At 43.6% G+C, this 22888-nt stretch overlaps 1 protein-coding gene across 2 annotated transcripts in view; it reads right to left on the minus strand.

Annotated features, from left to right (window-relative positions):
* KCTD19 (potassium channel tetramerization domain containing 19) overlaps positions 1-22888 on the minus strand; it is a 2598446-nt gene that overhangs the window by 14094 nt on the left and 2561464 nt on the right. For both annotated transcript variants that reach the window (XM_078669086.1, XM_078669084.1), the window contains one exon: positions 2856-2975. In XM_078669086.1, the coding sequence (XP_078525212.1) occupies positions 2856-2975 (120 nt within the window). The remainder of the gene's footprint in view (positions 1-2855; positions 2976-22888) is intronic.

The following is a 22888-nucleotide window of genomic DNA, read 5'->3' on the forward strand; positions in this document are numbered from 1 at the left end:
GTAGTCGCTGGCAGACATGCACACTCCATGGTATATCCTCACAGCATAAGTAGACATAGAATCCACTCTTGCCATGGTTGGAGGGGACAGGGCGGGGGGTGTCGGCACATTCGGTACATCCACTAAGTTATGCTATGTCAGGCCTGTGTCTCCTGACCCTCGGGATGACGGTGTGCTGAGTATGCGAACTGTCTTTGTGCTATGTATTTATGTTACCCTACTTTGCTGCCAGCCCCAGGGTTGTAGGCGGAAAGCTGTGTGTGTGCTCCAACGACGAATAAAAGTTTATAACAAAAAAAAGCTGTAGACAGGCTCAGCTCATGCCAGAGCACTATCTCACATATTCCCAAGCACTCTGCCTCCAGGATTGATGAGGCCTTCCATAGGAGTGGCTGATAGGGACATTTGTGTCCATTTTAGGTAAGGTATAGGCATACTACACCTAAGTAAGGGGTGGTTACACCGACTTACCCCAGCTGAGTGATCAGCCAGTTGTGTCAAATATGGAAGCCAGTCCAGGGGTGGCACAATACGTGCTGCAGCCCCTGGTAGGCCTTGGAAGCACCTATGCCCTGGGTACCTGGGTACACTGTTACAGGGGCCAATAAGGTGAACCAGTTCCAATTTCGTTATGCACCTAAAGTGCATGGGTAACAATTTAGAGAGCGAACAGCAGGCTGTGGGTCTGATTAGCAGGCCCACAGCCACATTAAGTCATAAACCAGTGAAGCAAAAAGCAAAAATTTGGGGTGACCATAGGATAGCAGACCCTACTCTCCTACACTAACTTTCCAAAAACTAGAGTAGGAGTAGATTAGATGACCCTAGGAACCATCTAATAAACGAAAACTAAACTCTGTCTAATGTGACTGCTGTACATTAGGACGCAATTTGGACTAGTTACACTGTCATCACAACGATTCATGTTATACATAACTGTTTTTTCAATCTTCCTTCCTGGTTAAAATAGGGGGAGGTGTGCAGGCATCTAAAAAGGTGTACTTGATTTCATAGGTGCACAATCAATACTAACCACCAGTGCCGACGGGGCCAGCGGCGAAGAGATTGCCATCCAGGAGGGGACAGAGGATGCGGCACCAGCAGGAGCATCAGTGGGGGAGGAAAGTTCAGCGGTGGGCGGTGATAAGTTATATTCATTACTTATTTGCATTACTAGGTGGATGGGGGAAATTTTTTTCCTCACTGTGCTATGAGACTTATTAAGATAGTATGAATTTTAAGTTGTACTGGACAATATACAATGGTTGAAGAAGACACCCTTTGTAGCATTGCCAGTTTTAGTTGAGTAAACAAGGCCTCTTCCATCAGACTCCAACTCAGCTGTGAAACTTATGGAGAAGACTAAAAGTCAGATCAGATGACCTTGAGGCATGTGTTGAACAAAAAGGGAAAGAAGTGAACTAGGGTGGAAGGAGGAAGGGAGGACTCAGAGATGTAATAATAAGACTAACTACCATAGAAGGATACTTTGGAAGGTTCATTCACATGGCTGATATGAATCGGATGCATGGGTTGTTAAAGGATGGGTAGATTAGAACTGTAAGGTCAAAGAAAATGCAGGCCTGGTTGGGCAAAAGAATATGGGTGCATGGATACAGTGGATAGCAAGAATCATGAGCGGAGTTTGTGTCAATGAAACCCAAGGCAAGGAAGGAGTGGACGCATGGGTGGTTGGGTTGCTGGTGAAAGTGAAACCAGCTAAGCCGATAATAAAGAATGATAGACATTTACTTTTAATGGGTGGATGCCCCCTAAATGTATTTGTATTCATCATAGGTGAAGACTGTCACTGGAAGCAGAGTCTTACTTTGAAAAAATAAAAGGAGATACAAAAAAGACTTTTGTTCTTATGTTTACTCAAGCCCACCCAGTACTAGGGCAAGTATAATGTCGGAAAAAACTTCAACAAATGCTACAGGCAGGGGAAGCAGGAGGACAGATTAGATAGATACTAAAAGTTGACACCAATTGTATGGACTGCGCTTGATAGTGCTACAAAGCCACTATGTACTGTTGAATTCTTTATGAAGAGTTTGCTACAATTCTGTTTCTTTTTTTATAGATACTCCTACTCCTTCCTCAAAACCATCACGGTAGGAGTTGGCAGCCAGGGCCCGGCAAAGGAAACTGCAGGCCATTGTGGAGGAGTACCGCAAGCTGGTGGCTGAGGCTGAGGAGGAGGAAGAGGCGGCGGCAGCAGCTGCTGCCTCCAATGCGTGTGGCCCCAGCAAGGCTCCACCTGCAGGAGTACGGCGCCGCGGCCAGGCAGCCGCTCACCGCCACCAATCAACATCTGCCACCCCCTCACAGCATGGATGCAAATGTAGGTGCCGTGCATTTCGGCAACAACTTCTCCTCCGAGTGGCCAAGCTGGAGGACCAATTAGAGGAGCGTGTAAAGATTTTAGTGGACAAACACCTCAAAGCCCGCCAATTGTAATGGACCCTGTTGATTTGCCCCTTTTTTAATACTTTTGTTGGTGGGTGGGAATTGGGTGTTGGGGTTATTTTTGTGGGACATTCTTTGGACTTGGACTATGGTTGGGGTTAGGGTGGGGATAGGAGGATATTTTTATACATGAATAAATGTTATTTATTTTCAACTAACACAGATATGATATGATGTTGTTTTGTGGTAGGGTTACTGTTGTACGTCACAAGGTTTACTCTAGATGCAGGGCAGCGGCCAGTGTTTGATTGAAATACTTTATTAACTGACCACATGTGTAACATGCAAACAGATAGATGCTGTGCCCCTCACTCAAAGTAACATTTGTCCTATTAGTACTACCAGCCTCTCGTCCATTAGACCTCCCAGCAAACTGCTCTTCTTACCTGTGATTGATGATGATTACGTTTGGCACCGCAAGGGCTGCATGGTTTCCCAAGACAACGGAGAATATGCCGTGGTTGTGTGATAGTAGTCGAGTAGACTCCTAGTCCTAGACACTGGCACTAGCATTGGAAAACAAAAACAAAGAGACAGTCATTTGCCTGAGAAAGAATGTGAGAGAAGTAGAAAATTACAGTACATAATACGGACCAAAAATACAAACAATATTGCAACAGCTAAACGAACTCAAAGAAATCAATGGTGTCGGGGACTGAAAAAGTAGAAGAAGATAACTGTAGTTGCGTTGGAGTCATTAAAACACAATACAAATCGTAAACGTACATGCTCTAAAATTAAATTCAAACAATGCCAGCAATGATTTACATTTATTCGTTGGGTCACTTTGGGAAATTAATTGCCTTGTACCCTATTACATAGAGTGAGCTTGGGTGGGCAAGCAGAAGAAGATCCTCGTCCTGCCTCGTTGACTTTTGATTTTATTAGTGTTGGTTTCACCACATCTGCCCCAGCAAGCGTGTGATCAATTGTTGGTGTATATTTAATGTAGTAACATCACACCTCAATAAAAACCACACAGCCCGGGGGAAGAGGGTTAGGGTTTGATGAATGGATGGGAACGGGGGTTTGAGGAAAGGTTTGACAAAGAAAAACAGTACGCATGGAGACAACAAGCAAAACAATGAAGACGATGATTGCTGATCCACAATTCCACAATAAATCAGTGGCTTCCTTGGCTATTACAGTTTTGTACTTGGAAACATCCTCTTCTGAAAAAGGAATTACTGCATTACTGTTCACAAATAATTTGTACCGTGGATCCAAAACTGTGGCAGTAATGTAATGTTGATGTGACACAATCTTATTTTGAATCCTTGTATTCTCAGATAAGCGGCTTGCTAAGGACTTCGCTAAATTACATGCTTCACGTTTTCCTTCCACACCTTTGTACGTTTCAGACACCTCCTTCAGCTCTTGCTCAAGCATGTACAACAATGGGATTGCTTGGCTCATAGTACAGTCCTCCCTGCTGACTGCACGTGTGAAGACTCAAAAGGAAGTAGCATCTCAGTCAGGCATTTAATGAGGTCCCATTGCCACATCTCAACGGTCATGGCTTTAACAGCATTAGCCCCTGATCTTCTTGTCATGACATAAGCATTAAGTGGTATGTACTGCTCAAACAGCCGTTCGAGCATGTAATACGTAGAGTTCCAACGTGTTGGTACCTCCTGAATGAGTGCTTTGACTGGCATGTTACACTCACGTTGAATGACCCGTAGCTGCTTCCGGGCTTTAAAAGAATGATTGAAATGCGTGCAGGTTCTTCTGCAAATGGTCAGTAAGTTGCTGACTTTGCTTTCACTTTTCAGAAAGTCTTGAACCACAATGTTAATGCAGTGTGCCAAACACGGGACCCATAAATAGCGGCCATCTTCCATGGCCTTAACTACATTACTGCCATTGTCGGTGGCAACAAAACCAATATTGAGGCCTCTTGGTTGGAGCCATTCAAAGACCTTGCTGTTGAACTCATCCAAAATGTTTGCAGCAGTATGCGATTTCTCCATAGCAAACATGGATACAGTAGCATGTTTGCGAGTATCATTAAAAATCTCAGTAGTGTCAATGCCTGTAGATATCTTGTCTCTGACACCTGAAAAAGAGATCCAGTGTGCTGTGATGCACATGTAATCTGTGGCTTGACTACTGCTCCACATGTCTGTTGTCAGGTGGATACTATGCACAGCACTCTGCTGCAAGGCTTTTCCAAGCAATTCCAGCACGTCGTGGTGTAGTGCTGGAACAGCAACTCTGGCAAAATAGTAGCGGCTGGGAACATTCCATTTTGGGCAGAGGGTTGACACAAATTCCAGGAAAACCATCCCTTCAACAAAAGAAAAAGGGAGAAGGTCCAGAGCTAAAATTTTTGCAAGCTTAGCATTATACAAACGTGCTATTGGGTGGTTGCGCTCGTACTTCCCCTCCTGCCTAAACATGCTAAGAATGGTACGCTGCTTGCTATTTCTTTCAGATATGCCCGATATAGTACTTTGTGTTGCAGACTTCACACCCGTACTCCTTGGTGTCTCCGGGTTACTCTTACTCTGGTGCCACTGAGATGTTGCTGATCCGGAGGATCTGGGTTCTACCACTGCAGTGCTGGGGAGTGGGACAGGGGTACTTAGTGTACCACTACCAGATAGAATGTCTCCCTCTTCATCCTGTCCGGTTACCCGTGGACCTTCTACTGCTTCCCCACCAACATTAATGGTTCCTGCTTTTATGTTACGTAGGTGGTCCTTCCACTGGATTGGGTGGTGTTTTTTCATATGGGTGATTTGGCCTCCGGTACCATAGTTTGTGCCAAGCTTACCACGACTAACAGAGGAATGACAAATGGAGCATATAGCAATGTTGTCCTCATTTGCGCTAACTGTAAAGAAGTCCCACACTGGGGAGCTTAACTTTTGTCTCCTGCTAGAAGTGCCACTTCCAATGCCGGATGAACTGGAGGTTGTGTGGTGAACTGCACTATGTGGCTGTGCAGTAGTACCACTACCTCCTTCTGCTGAGGTGGAACTTGTGCTGGATGTAGGAAGTTGCCGGCTTTGTGCAAATGTAAAAATGGAAGCTGGAGGTAGTTTTGGTGTGGCCTGTGTTGGTGGTATGCGTGCTACTACATCCCTAGTCGCAGCCATTCTTGATAGGTTTAAAATGTTGGTCTCCATGTCCTCAGGGCCAGGAGTAATGCTTGTGATGACTGGGTCTGACTCATCATCACCATCATTATCCGGCTGCTGAACATCGCACTCCATAAGTGGTAGGCTTCCTGGAACCTTCCTTTTCCCTAGCCTGGTCTTCTTGGGATGTCTCTCCCTCTCATGCTCAGATCGTTCTGGCTCCCAAGTGATGTCAAGATCATCAGAAGGGATGCTTGGCGAAGAACTCAATGGACTAACCCTCCTTTTCCTTGGTGGGAATTTGGAAACCAAAAGATCTCCTGCATGATGTGCTGCCTCTTCTTGCTCTGCATCAGGCTCAATTTCCTGAACTGCCCCGACTTCGGGAGGAACAACAACTACTATTGCCAGTGGTGGTTCTTGAACAACTATTGCAGGCGGTGGTTGGAGTAGTTGTTTTTGTTGAACATCTACTATTGCGGGCGGTGGTTGTGTAACAACTGCTATTACAGGTGGTGGTTGTGGTTGTTCTTTTCGTTGAGCATCTACTATTGCGGGCGGTGGTTGTTGAACATCTACTATTGCGGGCGCTGGTTGTTCACCACTTTTCTGCTGTGTTCCCTCTTGCGTGGAATGTGTACTACTTTGAGATTGAGATAAGTTCAGGTCAGGCTCAGTATGACTGCTTTCCACCATTAGGCTAGCTACCTCTTCCCCACTCATCGGCTTGGGCCTGGGGTGGTGGCTTGGGCCCACTGATGCGGAGGTGCTGGCCCTAGCTTGGACCCCGGTCACTGCTGCTGCAGGCGTACTTCTTTTTCTCCCAAAAAAGGTTTTCGGGTCAACACCAGACTTAAGTGTCAGTTCCTTCTTCTGTTCTTCCTTCTTCTCAGCAACTTTCTTGGTCTTGGAGGACCTGATACCTGCTTTCTTTGGGCCCATCTTCCTCAGATGTCAGCAGCAGCACTCAGTTGCTGAGAATGATGTCTGGTCAGGTTAGTCACTCACACCACACGTGACGTAGTACAGAAGGACGTCTGTCTGGCAGTAGAACAGGCGATGAATGATGACAGACACCTCCTCTTCAGTCTTTTGTGCACCTACAAGCAAAGAAGGCAGAACAACATCAGTCGAATATGGATTTTTTTTAGCTTTAATTACTACTAGAAGTATTAGTACATCCAATAAGAGTAAGAATAGCAAAGAATTAAAATGCAAATGTAGTGGAAGTGGAACTTGTTTATCCATAATTTGTGCATCATGGATGCAGCATCAGTGACCTGCAGCAGATAGCAATGGGGATGTGAACAACTAGTAAGCCAACAGGAACAATGGCAAGACACAGGCTAATTTGTCAAAAACAAAACGGCACACTACTACTACCACCACAGCTTCACATGGGCACTCATCACAGGTACATGGGTAAAGGGCAAAGGCCAGAAAAAAATAAACTCAACCATATCCCTCCCTATATGGCCAGAAAAAGGAGGATGCATACATCACAGCTTAATGCAAAAAAGAAAATCCCCATGGCTACAAGGTTTGAAAGTTACACAACAACACAAACAACAAAGGCATTTGGAGTTTTCCCCCAAACAGTTAACTACAACCCAAACACCACATTTGAAAATTTATTGCATTGCCACCCATGCCCTAAATGATGTTAAATTCAACAGACAAAATGGAAACCGCTACATCAAGCATCCCCGCTGACTATCTCTGGGACTCTAGGCCTACTGGCAGCAAAAAAAATCACACAACTTTGTAGGCCTGCGGCAAGCCGGCAAACAGGATGGAAGGTCACACAAAATGGCCGCCCCCACATGGCCTGGCCACCCCCAAAAACATAAAAAGAAAGAGAAGACAGACAATACATTCCTATGGCAAAAGGACAATGCTTGGCTTGACAAAATGGCCGCCACCAAGCCGCCCACATGGTCAGGCCACCGTCTAACAACAAGGTACATAGAGGACAGAAACAGTAAGTGGTCCATGCTCCAAAAACTACAAGCAAATGACAACCTGAGGAGTTTCTTTTAGCAAAATGAACAGCATCTACATTTTCGGGAACGTTTTAGGCAACTCGAGAGATATTGCTCGCGAGAATGCAAATTCAGTGTGTTCGGCGGCGCGAACTGAACAAAACGTCGTGATCGCGCCCCCGAGCACACACATTGAGCACGCGAAGACGACAAAAACTGTAAGGTCGCGTTGCTGCACTGTGCAAACTTTCCAAAACTACACGAGCTGAATTCTAGGGTTACCTAGTGCGCAGGAAAAAGCCATATTATTCAACACAACCAAAACCTGCAATTCAACACCAAAGACACATTTTTCTAATTAATCCAAAGCCATCCACGACCCACATGATGTTACACTTACAACTTAAACACCCCTATAACAGTTGAACAACTTTCATGCACCCATGATGAGGAGGACTCTAGTAGTACCCTTGGGCCTACCTACTGGCACAGTAGGCCACAAGCTTGGAGGCCTATGGCAAAAACACAGACGGCTGCTACTAGTACCTGAAATTAAAATGGCCGCCCCCACATGGCCTGGCGACCCCCAAAAACATAAAAAGAAAGAGAAGACAGACAAAACATTCCTATGGCAAAAGGACAATGCTTGGCTTGACAAAATGGCCGCCACCAAGCCGCCCACATGGTCAGGCCACCGTCTAACAACAAGGTACATAGAGGACAGAAACAGTAAGTGGTCCATGCTCCAAAAACTACAAGCAAATGACAACCTGAGGAGTTTCTTTTAGCAAAATGAACAGCATCTACATTTTCGGGAACGTTTTAGGCAACTCGAGAGATATTGCTCGCGAGAATGCAAATTCAGCGTGTTCGGCGGCGCGAACTGAACAAAACGTCGTGATCGCGCCCCCGAGCACGTACATTGAGCACGCGAAGACGACAAAAACTGTAAGGTCGCGTTGCTGCACTGTGCAAACTTACCAAAACTACGCGAGCTGAATTCTAGGGTTACCTAGTGCGCAGGAAAAAGCCATATTATTATTCAAAACAACCAAAACCTGCAATTCAACACCAAAGACACATTTTGCTAATTAATCCAAAGCCATCCATGACCTACATGATGTTACACTTACAACTTAAACACCCCTATAACAATTGAACAACTTTCATGCACCCATGATGAGGAGGACTCTAGTAGCTTGGAGGCCTATGGCAAAAACACAGAGGCTGCTACTAGTACCAGGAATTAAAATGGCCGCCCTCCACATGGAAAATGGCCGCCCCCACATGGCCTGGCCACCCCCAAAAACATGAAAAGAAAGAGAAGACAGACAAATAGACAATACATTCCTATGGCAAAAGGACAATGTGCTTGGCTTGACAAAATGGCCGCCACCAAGCCGCCCACATGGTCAGGCCACCCTCAAACAACAAGGTACATAGAGGACAGAAACAGTAAGTGGTCCATGCTCCAAAAACTACAAGCAAATGACAACCTGAGGAGTTTCTTTTAGCAAAAAAAACAGCATCTACATTTTCGGGAACGTTTTAGGCAACTCGAGAGATATTGCTCGCGAGAATGCAAATTCGCCGTGTTCGGCGGCGCGAACTGTACAAAACGTCGTGATCGCGCCCCCGAGCACGCACATTGAGCGCGCGAAGACGATAAAAACTGTAAGGTCGCGTTGCAGCACTGTGCAAACATGCCAAAACAGTACAGGCCTCCTCCAAAAAGAATATTTAGGAACGATTAAGAAGCACAGAAAACTGTAGTTAAAAAAAAAAACAACAAAAAAACATTTATACAGTACACCAATTCTCAATTCTCAAACTTACTTGTGAAAGAAAAGTTCAAATCCAAATTTCCTCAATAAATCCAATTAAATGCTATGATGCAGCAGACAAACACAAAGAGTGATCCTTCCAGCTCCAATTCCAAATGAAAGTGAACACCACATGGACAAAGCACTGGGAGGAGCCTGGTGGACAGGAACAGGAAGTTGGAGACTCAGGGGCACTTCCTTTCTCTTGAAAAAAAGAGTAGAAACAAAAAGAAGACTCCTAGCCCCAAAAAATACAGCCAAATCACAATGTGAGGGGTTAAATGAACATTTTGGAGAAGATTTTAACATGCTCGGGAGATATTCTGTGCCAGAATGCAGTTTCTGCGTGTTCGGAAACGCGATCTTACCAACATGGGGGGATCGCACGTCCCAATGACATGTTCGTGCGCTCAAAGTCGCATAGGATTGTGCGGCCGGATTCCAAACATCGTAGCGAACGCGACCGGGAGAGAAAAGCGAGAAAGCGAACACAGAACCACGGTAAGTCATTATCGCGCACGCGAGAATGCTATTGAGCGCGCAAGGAAGAAAAACTACTACGCTACGCTGTAGATTGCGAAGTAGGCGACAGCTTTGCGCTCTCCGCGTAGTGCGAAGTTGCCGAAACTTCGCAAACTCCGCGAACGGAGCGTAGTTCTCCGCCCAGGCTTAATATTCATAGTCACCAGAATCTACCTCTTGGACTTCCTGGTCTACCTGCTGTTCCACCTGATCTTCCTCTTCGGGCTGAGTTGCCATAATATGCAAAAAAACACTCCAACAAATGCTTGCGAGCTGCTCACTATAAACTGCTCTGAAAGAAATGTTCAAGATAGATAAATGGGTGTGTCCTTCCTTTTCTTATAGTTGAAAAGTGTATCATCCAATCATATTCCTTTATTTCCCGGTCACATGATCTTCGCAACGATCAGTGTCTTTTCATAGGAATACTGAAAAAAGTTAAAAACCAGCACAATTTTCAAAATGAGTTTGGGTAACAGTGGGTAGTTTGATGGGTGTTTGGTAGTTATATTATATTTGTAAGTTAATATGTTGAAAGTAATTTTTTGAAACTATTGTATTTTACAAATGTGTTGTTAAAATAAAGATAAACCAATATGTTACTAAACAGCTAGACTCAAACTATGTTTTAAAAAAGTCTATAAATCTGTTTTACAGTTTGTCATTTGTATTCATGACTTCTGATGCCAGTGCGACCTCCGGTGCTGCTGTGACGAAGGAAAATGCATTTGTGATGTTGTTATTTTGAGAAATTAATACAAACGCGAAAGCTACTTAAGTATCTTACTAAATAGCTACACTGAAACTTTATGTAAAATATGTCTATATATGTGTTTTACACTTTGTCAAAAACACAAGATATTCGCAGTGTGTCCTTGGCACTTGTACTCATAGAATCTTACAGGCACTACCTGTGCAATCATACAATCACCCAGGCACTACTCATGCACTTACATAATTACCAAGACATTACACACTACACATACACATAGTCCCATACAGCCACTCACATACCGAGTCACCAACCAATACAACCACTCACACACCCACTCTCAAACTTTACAGGTTAATGTCGGGCTCCCCAGGGCGCGCTGTTTACGGCGGCACGTTTTCCCGCAGTCAAGTGTTATTGTTATTTTTTGTTATTTTAATTTTATATCGCGCCTAATCACCTGCAGGTCTCTAAGCGCTAGGAAAGATGATACAGAACAGTAACAAACGGAATAAGAGCGGAGACCAAGACCGAATTATACTATGCTCAGGCTTCTCCTGAACAGTAGCGTTTTTAAGCTTTTCCTAAATCTTAGGAGATTTCCTTCCTCACGCAGCACCCCAGGCAAGCTGTTCCATAGCTGGGGTACTAACACTGAAAAGGCTCTCCCTCCCTTCGTCACTAACCTATAACGAGGACAGGTCAGGAGCTGGGAGTCCGAAGACCGAAGTGTTCTCACCGGGCAATACAGCTGCAGGCGATCTTTAATGTAGGCTGGGGCCTTACCATAGATTGCCTTGTGAGCGGTACACAAACTCTTGAATTCCACTCTTTCTTTAATTGGAAGCCAGTGTAAGCTTTGTAATAGGGGAGTGGCTTTAGACCTCCTCGGGAGTCTAAAGATCAACCGGGCAGCGTCATTCATTAAGACCTGGAGCCTACTAGTAAGATTTGTGGGTAGGCCAAGATAAAGAGCATTGCCGTAATCGATTCTGGAAATAATAGTGGCAACCACTATTGATCGCATCATAGGCTGTGAAAGGATAGGGGATAACTTCCGCAGTTGCCTAATAATATTTGTACAACTAACCACAACCGACGAGATCTGAGGAGCCATCGACAGATCACCGTCCAACTTAATCCCCAAGCTTTTTACAGAGGAACTTGGTTTTGGAGCAGGACCTAACTCCATAGGCCAGTAGAGATCGCTCCAAGGTGAAGTAGTGGATGGGATAACTAAGACCTCGGTTTTATCAGGGTTGACTGTGGAGACTCGAGCCCCGCCCGCTGTTTTCTGTCAGCGGGCGAGGGTGGTGATTGATATATATTTAAAGGAGGGATCCACGCAGTCAACATGCTTTGTGTTCCTGCACAGTTCCCACCAGGCCTCCCACCTTTTTCCCTTGGCTTACCTGCAATCCTTTGACCGCTGTTTTCACTGGTAGTCTCTAGCTCATGTTTTGCTGGGCTTCTCCTGTGTTCCTTCTTCTTACTGGCTCCTCTGATGTTCTTCTGAGGCTGGTTGATACGCTGCTACTTTCCAGCCGGCAACATTGTGTTCAGCGAGCTTCTGCACCTTAATCCTTCACTTCCTGGCAAGTTGTCTCTGAAAGACAAGAATAAAGCAAGGGCTGTAAAGAATCGCAGTATCTTGGTTTTCCGTGTGTTTAAAGCTGAAATGTAGCAAAAACACTTATCTGACGGTTATGTGATTTTGACGGGTGATTCTCGATGTCTTCTTTATTGTTGGTAAAACTGTTTTTAGCTGAAAAGGAGAAAGAGAAACACTATTACTAAAATCAGAATCACCACTTATGTGTTTTGTTTTGCTTATTGTGACCCTGCCCTCTTTGTACTATTTTTCCTGTGTTCCCTCCTGACTGGGGAAATTAGTTTTTGTTTTTTTCCCCAAATGCAGGAGTAACGGATTATTGTTTTAATAAGGGTCTTGTATACTCCTATGATGCTTCTAACCTAGGTTTGTATATTATTGTTCATCTCTTGTTTAGATGTCAAACTTCCCGCAGTCCTTCTACATACTGAACATCGTCCTTCCTTTTAGACACTGGGAGTGTTCCATCACCCATGGGAGTTGTTTCCTCAAACGTACTTGGCATATTCTTTTACAGGTATCTCATTAGAAATATGGGGTAACATACAGCCAGCTCTTTGTACCCTCGATTAGTACTTACCTTGTGCTTTCTTCTTCAGGATTCTCGAAGACCACCTCCACAGAAGATCCAGTGGACGTCTACCCCTTCTTTCTTCCCTTACTTTGTTTCTCTCCTTCCCTCTTTTGCTTTGAGTAAGTTGGGCGAAGGAGGTAGGTGAGGGAAGTTGGAAGCTAGCATTGCTTCCATCCATTTCATCCCTGCAGTAAATCCAGGTGAGCCTTTACAGTTACAGTTAGGAAATAAATTTAAAAATCCCTTCGAAATACACTGAAAAAAAACAAAAGTTAAAGTGACGTTATAGTTAGGGAAATGATTAAAAAAACTCAAAATTGAACAGAAACAAACAAAGGTTACAGAGACGTTATAGTTAGGCTCAAGTTTCACTCGTTCAAAACCAGAGAAATTCAGCGGTTATAGTTAGCTAAGCTAACTAGAACTTGTGCCCCCGCAATGCACTGCTTATGACCTCACATATTACATCACTGATATCACCACTGATGACATCTCAAATTACATCACTGATTACATCCTCCACAGTATCTCTGACACACCCACTCACACCCAAATATAACCATTCATACACCCACTTCAACTTCCACACTGCCATTCTCAAACCCTTTGACACATCCATACCAGTATTTACACACCCACTTACTGATTCATAGGTCTACACACACATCCACTCATACAGGTATATAGCTACTCATACACCAGTTCACTCATTAATGCAGCCACATATATATCGTCTCATACAACCATACAGCCACTCACCCACTGTCAGTCACCCATAGAGCTACTCACACACATACTCACTCACCCATAGAGTCAATCACACAGCCACTTATCCACCTATACAGTTATACACAAGCCCACTCACTTATTCATACAGATACTAACACATACTCACTCACCCATACTGTCAGTGACACAAGCACACACTCATCCATACATACACTCTCAGTCACTCACTCGCACATACAGTCACTCATATACTCCAACACTCACCTATACTGCCTTTCACATATGCAGTTACTCACCCATATAGCACTGACACATCCATTCACTCAACATAGCCATACACAGACTCAGTCACTGATACAGCTCCTCATAGACACACTCACTAACCCACACAGCCACTGACTCACCCACTTACTCCTCCCTGCAGTCAGTCACACACCCCCTCACCCTCACACAGACATTCATACACCATAAAGGTACTCAGACAACCAATAAATCACCCATACAGCCATTCACGTCCCCATTTACCAACCAATACAGCCACGGAGACACCAACTGACAGACTGATACAGACATTCAGACAATCTAGTCACTCACACATACATTCACTGAGGCACCTAATCTCTCACTTATACAGTCGGTCACACACCCACTGAATAATCCATGCAGGCACTTATAAACCCACTGATTCATCGATACACCTTAGTATATATATTTAACACTCATAAACCTTTTAAAAACACTCACAGTCACTGGATGATGTAATCACTGATGTAATTTGCGATGTCATCATTGATGTCATCAGTGATGCCACTGACCTTGTCATGAGTGATGGAATTTGTGTGAGGTTATAAGCAGTGCATTGTGAGGCAGCGAGATATAGTCAGCTCAGCTAACTATATCTGCTGGATTTCACTGGTTTTGTACAAGTGAAACTTGAGTCTAACTATAACGTCTCTGTAACCTTTGTGTTTTTCAGGGAAAGTTTTCTTTTAACTATATTTCCTAACTATAACGTCCCTATAATCTTTCGTTATTTCAGTGTGTGTGTGTGTGTATATATATATATATATATATATAGATATATATATATATATATATATATATAAATATTTATATACATATCCAGTAAAAATGTGTCAAAAAGAACCCAAGCCTCTTCAACAATGGCGGGCCGTGACGGGGTCGCGAGCCCCTAAAAATCCACGAACGTGTCGTCTCTCACTCATAAAATAACAACACCATGATCCAAACTTTTTTTAGCGTGCAAATTTATTTGGCAATACCTCTTTACGCATTTTGGAGTGTCCGCTCCTTGCTCATCAGCAAGGAGCGGACGTTCCGAAACGCGTATAGAAGTATTGCCAAATAAATTTGCATGCTAAAAGAAGTTTGTCCTGTGATGGTGTTGTTTTTTGAGTGAGAAACGCCACGTTTGTGAATATATATATATATATATATATATGTAAACACTCCACCTTTGCCAGTCAGAGCAATGCTGCTGTCGTGATCGGTCCAGGTAAGGTCACTGGCCAGCCTCGAAATTCTCTCCAAATACCTCTCACATCAAGAAGTAGACCAAGACACTCAGCGTTTGCAGTTAATCCTTTATTCTTGACAGGAAAAAAGTCGACGCGTTTCACCTTTACGGCTTGTTCACGCTCGTCTGGTCGACAACAAACGACCATTTTTAAATTCCCAAAACACACCCAACATGTAGGTCATGTGATAACCCAAGTAAATGGGGAGGACATTTTAGACTAGTCAAAATCGCATTGAATATATACATCAATATGCCATATATCGTATCCAAAATACATACACTTATTCAAAAGCATTTAAATGTCAAACTTCTTTAAGCCTGCATTTTGCATACGTTCAAATTTCATTATAAAGCAAGTGCGCATAAATATCTTTGTGCATACGATAATGTGCACGTCAAGACAATAGCGTATTTCGACCCTGTCTATTTAATCAGTTTGATATTTGACATAGACAATTCAAAATTGAATATTCATCAACATAAGTTACGCCCAAGTGGGCTAATTCATAGTGTCCTAGTAGCCTAAGATTCAAAAAGGCCTAATTCCATCATCATAAATATCATAAAGTCCTTGGTTCTATCATACTCCTGATCCGTCAGAAGTCATTGCCATGTCATGCCATGCAATTGCCATTAGTCCTCCACATTTATCTGAAAAATTAAAATGTTAAAATCAGAAACAGACGGCTGACAACTCTACAAATAACATTCTGTACATTATTCATTCATATAAATGAACCTTCAATTCTTCACTCATATTAAGTCCCATTGGGTACAGGCATTGAAAATCTATGATGTACTTAGATTCCAGTTTTCTAAGGGATAATTCATAGTTGCCTCCTCTTATACCCAGATCAACAGAATCTATTACCACCATGCGTAACAAGGTTTCATCCAGCATGTGTGTTTCGAAAAAATGTCTAGCGACAGGATACAGTTTGTTGTGGGAGCGTATGGCTCGCAGATGTTCTAATACTCTCTTCTTGGCCTCATGTTTGGTGCTTCCCACGTACCATCTATTACACGGGCATATCAGTACATACACACTGTATGGAGTATTACATGTAAGATGTTTGCGAATGATAAATTCTCTATCAGTCCCCGGAATAGTCAGACTTTTACAACTCCTACTGTTTCTGCACGCTTTACATTTGCCGCAGCATGTAAAACCACTGCGCATGTCTTTTTTTCTTTTACCCCTTTCGGTGACATAGTTTTGACTAAGTTCATCACGTAAAGTTCTTCCCTTACGGAAAGTGATCTGAGGATTTTCTTGGAGGTATTTTCTCAAATGTTCGTCTGTGTTCAGAACATGCCAATGTTTTTTAAGGATTTTGCGAACTTCATATGACTGACCTGTAAAGGTAGTTATAAATCTAACTGTATCTGTTGACTCTCTTGTCTCTCTTGGATGTAGCAGTTCCTCCCTCGTTTTGGTATCGACACGTTGTGTCGCTCTATTGATCACCTGTTTGCTGTACCCTCGGCTCAAAAAACATTGACACATCACATCTTGCTCTTCTTTGAACTCCTCCAAAGTACTGCAATTCCGCTTGGCGCGTAATAGCTCGCCATACGGAATGCTGTACAGTAAGTTCTTTGGATGGCAGCTTGAGGCTCTGAGGATGCTATTGCCTGCTGTACTTTTTCTGAAGAGTTTTGTAGTTAGTCTGTCATTTCTCACTTCAACTTTTATATCCAAAAACTCCATACTGGTCTGACTGATGTGTTCTGTTAGTTGTAGGTTGAGACAATTGTTATTTAATTTATCGACAAATTGTTTCGCTGAAATGGCATCTCCATTCCAAATGAAAAAAATGTTGTCGATGTATCGCAGCCACAGGGCCACGTTGTCAAATTCTGCCATTTCCCTGACGACCTGCTCCTCCCACCAGCCCATGCAGTTGACAGTTGACAGTTGTAAATTTATCAAGGCGAATTTTAACCCAAGATGAAAGTGATACCTTGGCATTGGGTTTATCGTTCTGTCCCTCTCAAAATTTGAATTTTGCACAAACACGCATAGACCTCTTCCTTTTCTCACGCAAGCTTAAACTGAAGAAGTGGTTCTGCACCAAACCCAAAGACAAAGGAACTGTGAGTAACATTAATGTTTACAGTAATCTGGATGTCAATGATGTAGAATTGTTGCATGAGCTACATATGGATGAAGTAGACACAGAGACTACACCTGAATGGGACACATGGGGAACTGAGTGTAACATCAATCCAGGTTCCAATTTCAAACCTAAATCCACATTTTTGCCAGCAATTCAATGTGATGCAATTGATGTGTTTGAACGGGGGGTTTTAAATGACCTGTTGAAAATACGGTACAACAAGACATCTATTGGTAATAAGAATCTGTCAAACAATCAGTATATGGCATTAGAAACACCCAAACGGGACCCTGATATTGTCATTAGACAATCTGACAAAGGGAGTAATGTTGTAGTGATGGACAAAGACAAGTATCTCTCAGAAGGTATTAGACAACTAAGTGATGATAAGTGTTACAGTATATGTAATAAAGATAAATTGTTAGAATCTCACACCTTGTTTAGAGAAGTTCTGCTGGAATGGAGGGACAAAGGGCTAATAGAATGGGAAGAATATCAGTATTTATACTGTGCCCATCCTAAGATACCTATCTTATATCTTCTCCCCAAGCTACACAAAGACCAGCTGAATCCCCCGGGTCACCCCATAGTATCCTCTATTGGATCCTCTCTGGAAAACACATCCAGATATATAGATCACTATCTTAGACCTTTTGTGATCGCTTTACCATCTTACATTAGAGACACTACTCACTTCCTCAGTATCATCAATGAAATCCATTGGGAGTCTAACTTTACCTTGGTGACATTGGACGTGAGCAGTTTCTATACGAGTATTAAACACAATTTGGGAGTGGCAGCAATAAAACATTTCTTGAAAACCAGATCAATTTCCCTACTCTATCACTCACAAATGATTGTGGCAATGATTGAGTTTTGTCTAACCAACAATTTCTTTTACTTTGATGATGTTCTGTATCGCCAGTCACAGGGTACAGCCATGGGGACCTGCTTCGCCCCCAGCTATGCCAACCCCTTTATGGGCTGGTGGGAGGAGCAGGTCGTCAGGGAAATGGCGGAATTTGACAACGTGGCCCTGTGGCTGCGATACATCGACGACATTTTTTTCATTTGGAATGGAGATGCCATTTCAGCGAAACAATTTGTCGATAAATTAAATAACAATTGTCTCAACCTTCAACTAACAGAACACATCAGTCAGACCAGTATGGAGTTTTTGGATGTAAAAGTTGAAGTGAGAAATGACAGACTAACTACAAAACTCTTCAGAAAAAGTACAGCAGGCAATAGCATCCTCAGAGCCTCAAGATGCCATCCAAAGAACTTACTGTACAGCATTCCGTATGGCGAGCTATTACGCGCCAAGCGGAATTGCAGTACTTTGGAAGGGTTCAAAGAGGAGCAAGATGTGATGTGTCAACGTTTTTTGAGCCGAGGGTACAGCAAACAGGTGATCAATAGAGCGACACAACGTGTCGATACCAAAATGAGGGAGGAACTGCTACATCCAAGAGAGACAAGAGAGTCAACAGATACAGTTAGATTTATAACTACCTTTACAGGTCAGTCATATGAAGTTCGCAAAATCCTTAAAAAACATTGGCATGTTCTGAACACAGACGAACATTTGAGAAAATACCTCCAAGAAAATCCTCAGATCACTTTCCGTAAGGGAAGAACTTTACGTGATGAACTTAGTCAAAACTATGTCACCGAAAGGGGTAAAAGAAAAAAAGACATGCGCAGTGGTTTTACATGCTGCGGCAAATGTAAAGCGTGCAGAAACAGTAGGAGTTGTAAAAGTCTGACTATTCCGGGGACTGATAGAGAATTTATCATTCGCAAACATCTTACATGTAATACTCCATACAGTGTGTATGTACTGATATGCCCGTGTAATAGATGGTACGTGGGAAGCACCAAACATGAGGCCAAGAAGAGAGTATTAGAACATCTGCGAGCCATACGCTCCCACAACAAACTGTATCCTGTCGCTAGACATTTTTTCGAAACACACATGCTGGATGAAACCTTGTTACGCATGGTGGTAATAGATTCTGTTGATCTGGGTAGAAGAGGAGGCAACTATGAATTATCCCTTAGAAAACTGGAATCTAAGTACATCATAGATTTTCAATGCCTGTACCCAATGGGACTTAATATGAGTGAAGAATTGAAGGTTCATTTATATGAATGAATAATGTACAGAATGTTATTTGTAGAGTTGTCAGCCGTCTGTTTCTGATTTTAACATTTTAATTTTTCAGATAAATGTGGAGGACTAATGGCAATTGCATAGCATGACATGGACTTCTGACGGATCAGGAGTATGATAGAACCAAGGACTTCATGATATTTATGATGATGGAATTAGGCCTTTTTGAATCTTAGGCTACTAGGACAATATGAATTAGCCCACTTGGGCGTAACTTATGTTGATGAATATTCAATTTTTAATTGTCTATGTCAAATATCAAACTGATTAAATAGACAGGGTCGAAATACGCTATTGTCTTGACGTGCACATTATCGTATGCACAAAGATATTTATGCGCACTTGCTTTATAATGAAATTTGAACGTATACAAAATGCAGGCTTAAAGAAGTTTGACATTTAAATGCTTTTGAATAAGTGTATGTATTTTGGATACGATATATGGCATATTGATGTATATATTCAATACGATTTTGACTAGTCTAAAATGTCCTCCCCATTTACTTGGGTTATCACATGACCTACACGTTGGGTGTGTTTTGGGAATTTAAAAATGGTCGTTTGTTGTCGACCAGACGAGCGTGAACAAGCCGTAAAGGTGAAACGCGTCGACTTTTTTCCTGTCAAAAATAAAGGGTTAACTGCAAACGCTGAGTGTCCAGGTCTACTTCTTGATGTGAGAGGTATTTGGAGAGAATATATATATATGTGTATATATATATATATATATATATATTACCTACTGGCGGTCGCCAGTAGGTATATATAGTTAGGATTTTTTCTCTATGGGATTTTTGAAAATTCTATGTGTAATAACTTTGGCGTTTGTGGACGGAATTGGCTGAACGGTGGAGGCTCGTCTGCTGTAGTGGGGCGCCCCTTTACCGTTTCAGTTGCCATTCCGCCCGCTTTTGGTACACTGTGCCAAAATCCGCCATTCAGCTGAGTTGCGCCCACTCTTGCGGTGCAGCGATAGGCGGCTGCCACAGGACTCTCAAAATGGCGGCAGGCTCTTTCCTTTTTGGGCCTGGTCCACTGAAATGGCCCTGGGACACCTTGGAAATCGGACGCTTGTCTGCTAGGTCTTGGACCCCATTCTCGAAAGCGTCCCCTCAGCCTTGAGGATTCTACAAAAGTCTTGGGGGCCCCCGACTCCTGCAGGCTTCCGGTGGGGAGCGGCTGCCATGATTGCTCGCGGAATGACCACGACGGAGCCACGAGATGGTGGTGCTCTCATGCTGACGCCAGCTTCAGTCTGAAACATCCAGAAACAAGGTGGGGCTTTCATCGTTTGGGAAAAAAAAAAGTTTTCATCCAATGAAAAGTGTTATTTTTAGGTCATATGATCAAGCCTTCCATCATTAGGAAACCAAAAGTAAAATGAACCAATGAAAAGTTTTATAAACAAGTCACATGACCTGTTATGCGGCATAGGGTATAAAAAGCGTAGAAAATCCGTTGGCCTGTGAGTTCGCGTCAGTAGCGGACCGATGTGCGAATAGGCCGAAGGCAGCACAACGCGCCAAGATCCGGATGGCACCGAGGTGGTGTCTAGCAAGTTGCCGCACTGGTGTGGCCATCCTACAATGCTGAAAGTCGGCGTGAGGCGCCCCGTTGGCCTGTGAGTTCGCGTCAGTAGCGGACCGATGTGCGAATAGGCCGAAGGCAGCACAACGCGCCAAGATCCGGATGGCACCGAGGTGGTGTCTAGCAAGTTGCCGCACTGGTGTGGCCATCCTACAATGCTGAAAGTCGGCGTGGGGCGCCCCGTTGGCCTGTGAGGTGGCGTCAGTAGCGGACCGATGTGCGAATAGGGTCAAAGGCAGCGCAACGCGCCAAGATCCGGATGGCACCGAGGTGGTGTCTAGCAAGTTGCCGCACTGGTGTGGCCATCCTACAATGCTGCGCCGAAAGTCGGCGTGGGGCGCTCCGTTGGCCTGTGAGTTCGCGTCAGTCAGTGGGGGTTGTTTGAGGATCTGACTGCATTGGAAAGCAATGTGATGCTGTGCGTCGCCCCCAAGATGAAGGTTCCTCGGCTGCAGTGGGGCGCCCCTTGGTGTTTCACTCGCTATGCAGCTGAGTTGCGTGCGCACTTGCGGCGAATAGGCCGAAGGCAGCACAACAATATTTTCTGAATAGAAGACACCACAAGGCGCTGAGATTCGGTTGGCACCGAGGTGGTGTCTAGCAAGTTGCCGCACTGGTGTGGCCATCCTACAATCCTGCTCCGAATAACGGCATGGGGTGCCCGAAGGGGGGGGGAGGCGGCGTGAACGGGCCTTCCCAGGTGGAGGCTCGTCTGCTGTAGTGGGGCGCCCCTTTACCGTTTCAGTTGCCATTCAGCTGAGTTTCGGCCGCTCTTGATGCTACAGCGACAGGCGGCTGCAACAGCACTCTCAAAATGGCGGCCTGTTCTTTGGATTTGGGCCTGGTCCACTAAAATGGCCCAGGGACACCTTAGAACTCGGACGCTCGAATTTTTTTTCCTTTCCTCTACATGCAAAAAAGGTAAATGCCCGGTACGTTACCTGCCTCATCTGCCACAATGTACTCTCCAGAGGAACCGAAAAAAAATATAGTTATGGTAACTATACCATGCATCGTCATATGGAGAGGTGGCACCGATTAATTATAGTGCTGCACAAAAGAGAGATTTGGAGGAGAACCCCCGACCTGCCAGTACATTCACCAAAGAAGTGGCACTGACAGCATCAGAGGCAAGGGAAACGGTCCCAAATATTTAGAAGAACTTTGGAAAGATTAAAATGACATGTTTAGATTGTGGCAAATTAATTTCATGTGGACAGATGAGTGTTACTCTAATAAATACAGCATATGAACATCATCATAGTCGATGGTTGGTAGAGACATTTTGACTATATCCTGGACCTGCCCGTCCTCGCCCAAAATGGCGCCGGAATAAATGGGACTTGTAACTCCTTGTTGTGTACTGGTTGCAGAACCTTGATATCACGAGATACGTATGCAGTTTTGAAGCACATGGCGGGCGGGGACGAGAATTGATTGAATATTTCGACATCCCTATTGATATTAAGTTCTGATGTGTTATTGATTACTGTACTATTGAAAGTTCGAATTAACGTCACCCATGGTACTTGCCCGCAAATGTATATCTAGATAATTTTATTGTAACTGGCTCTGTCGTATTTTAATTATAAAATGTACGTCCACCGATTCCGCAACTGTTAGACACCTTAGTTCTTGCAACCTAATTGCCCGCCCGTTACGTTCCTCTACAGTGTAAATGTCTACTCATCATATACGATTACAGTTTGCTCCGTGGCCGGCCCATGTGGTTATAGGCCCGTATTTGTATACTGACATTTTCACAATAAAGGTTTTTAAAAGAAAACATGGTAGTAGTATTTACATTGGTAAAGTTTTTAATAATAGTCACTGTTTTAGAATCAGTAAAAGGCAAGTGAAATAAAGCAGTCCAATTACATGAAGGGTAAAAGGTATAATACGCAGGAACGCAGTAAAGATAAATGGTCAAGGGCTGTTGTGTTTCTACTTCTGCAA

The sequence above is a fragment of the Lissotriton helveticus genome, chromosome 12 (genome assembly GCF_964261635.1).
Source record: "Lissotriton helveticus chromosome 12, aLisHel1.1, whole genome shotgun sequence".
Taxonomy (NCBI): Eukaryota; Metazoa; Chordata; class Amphibia; order Caudata; family Salamandridae; genus Lissotriton; species Lissotriton helveticus.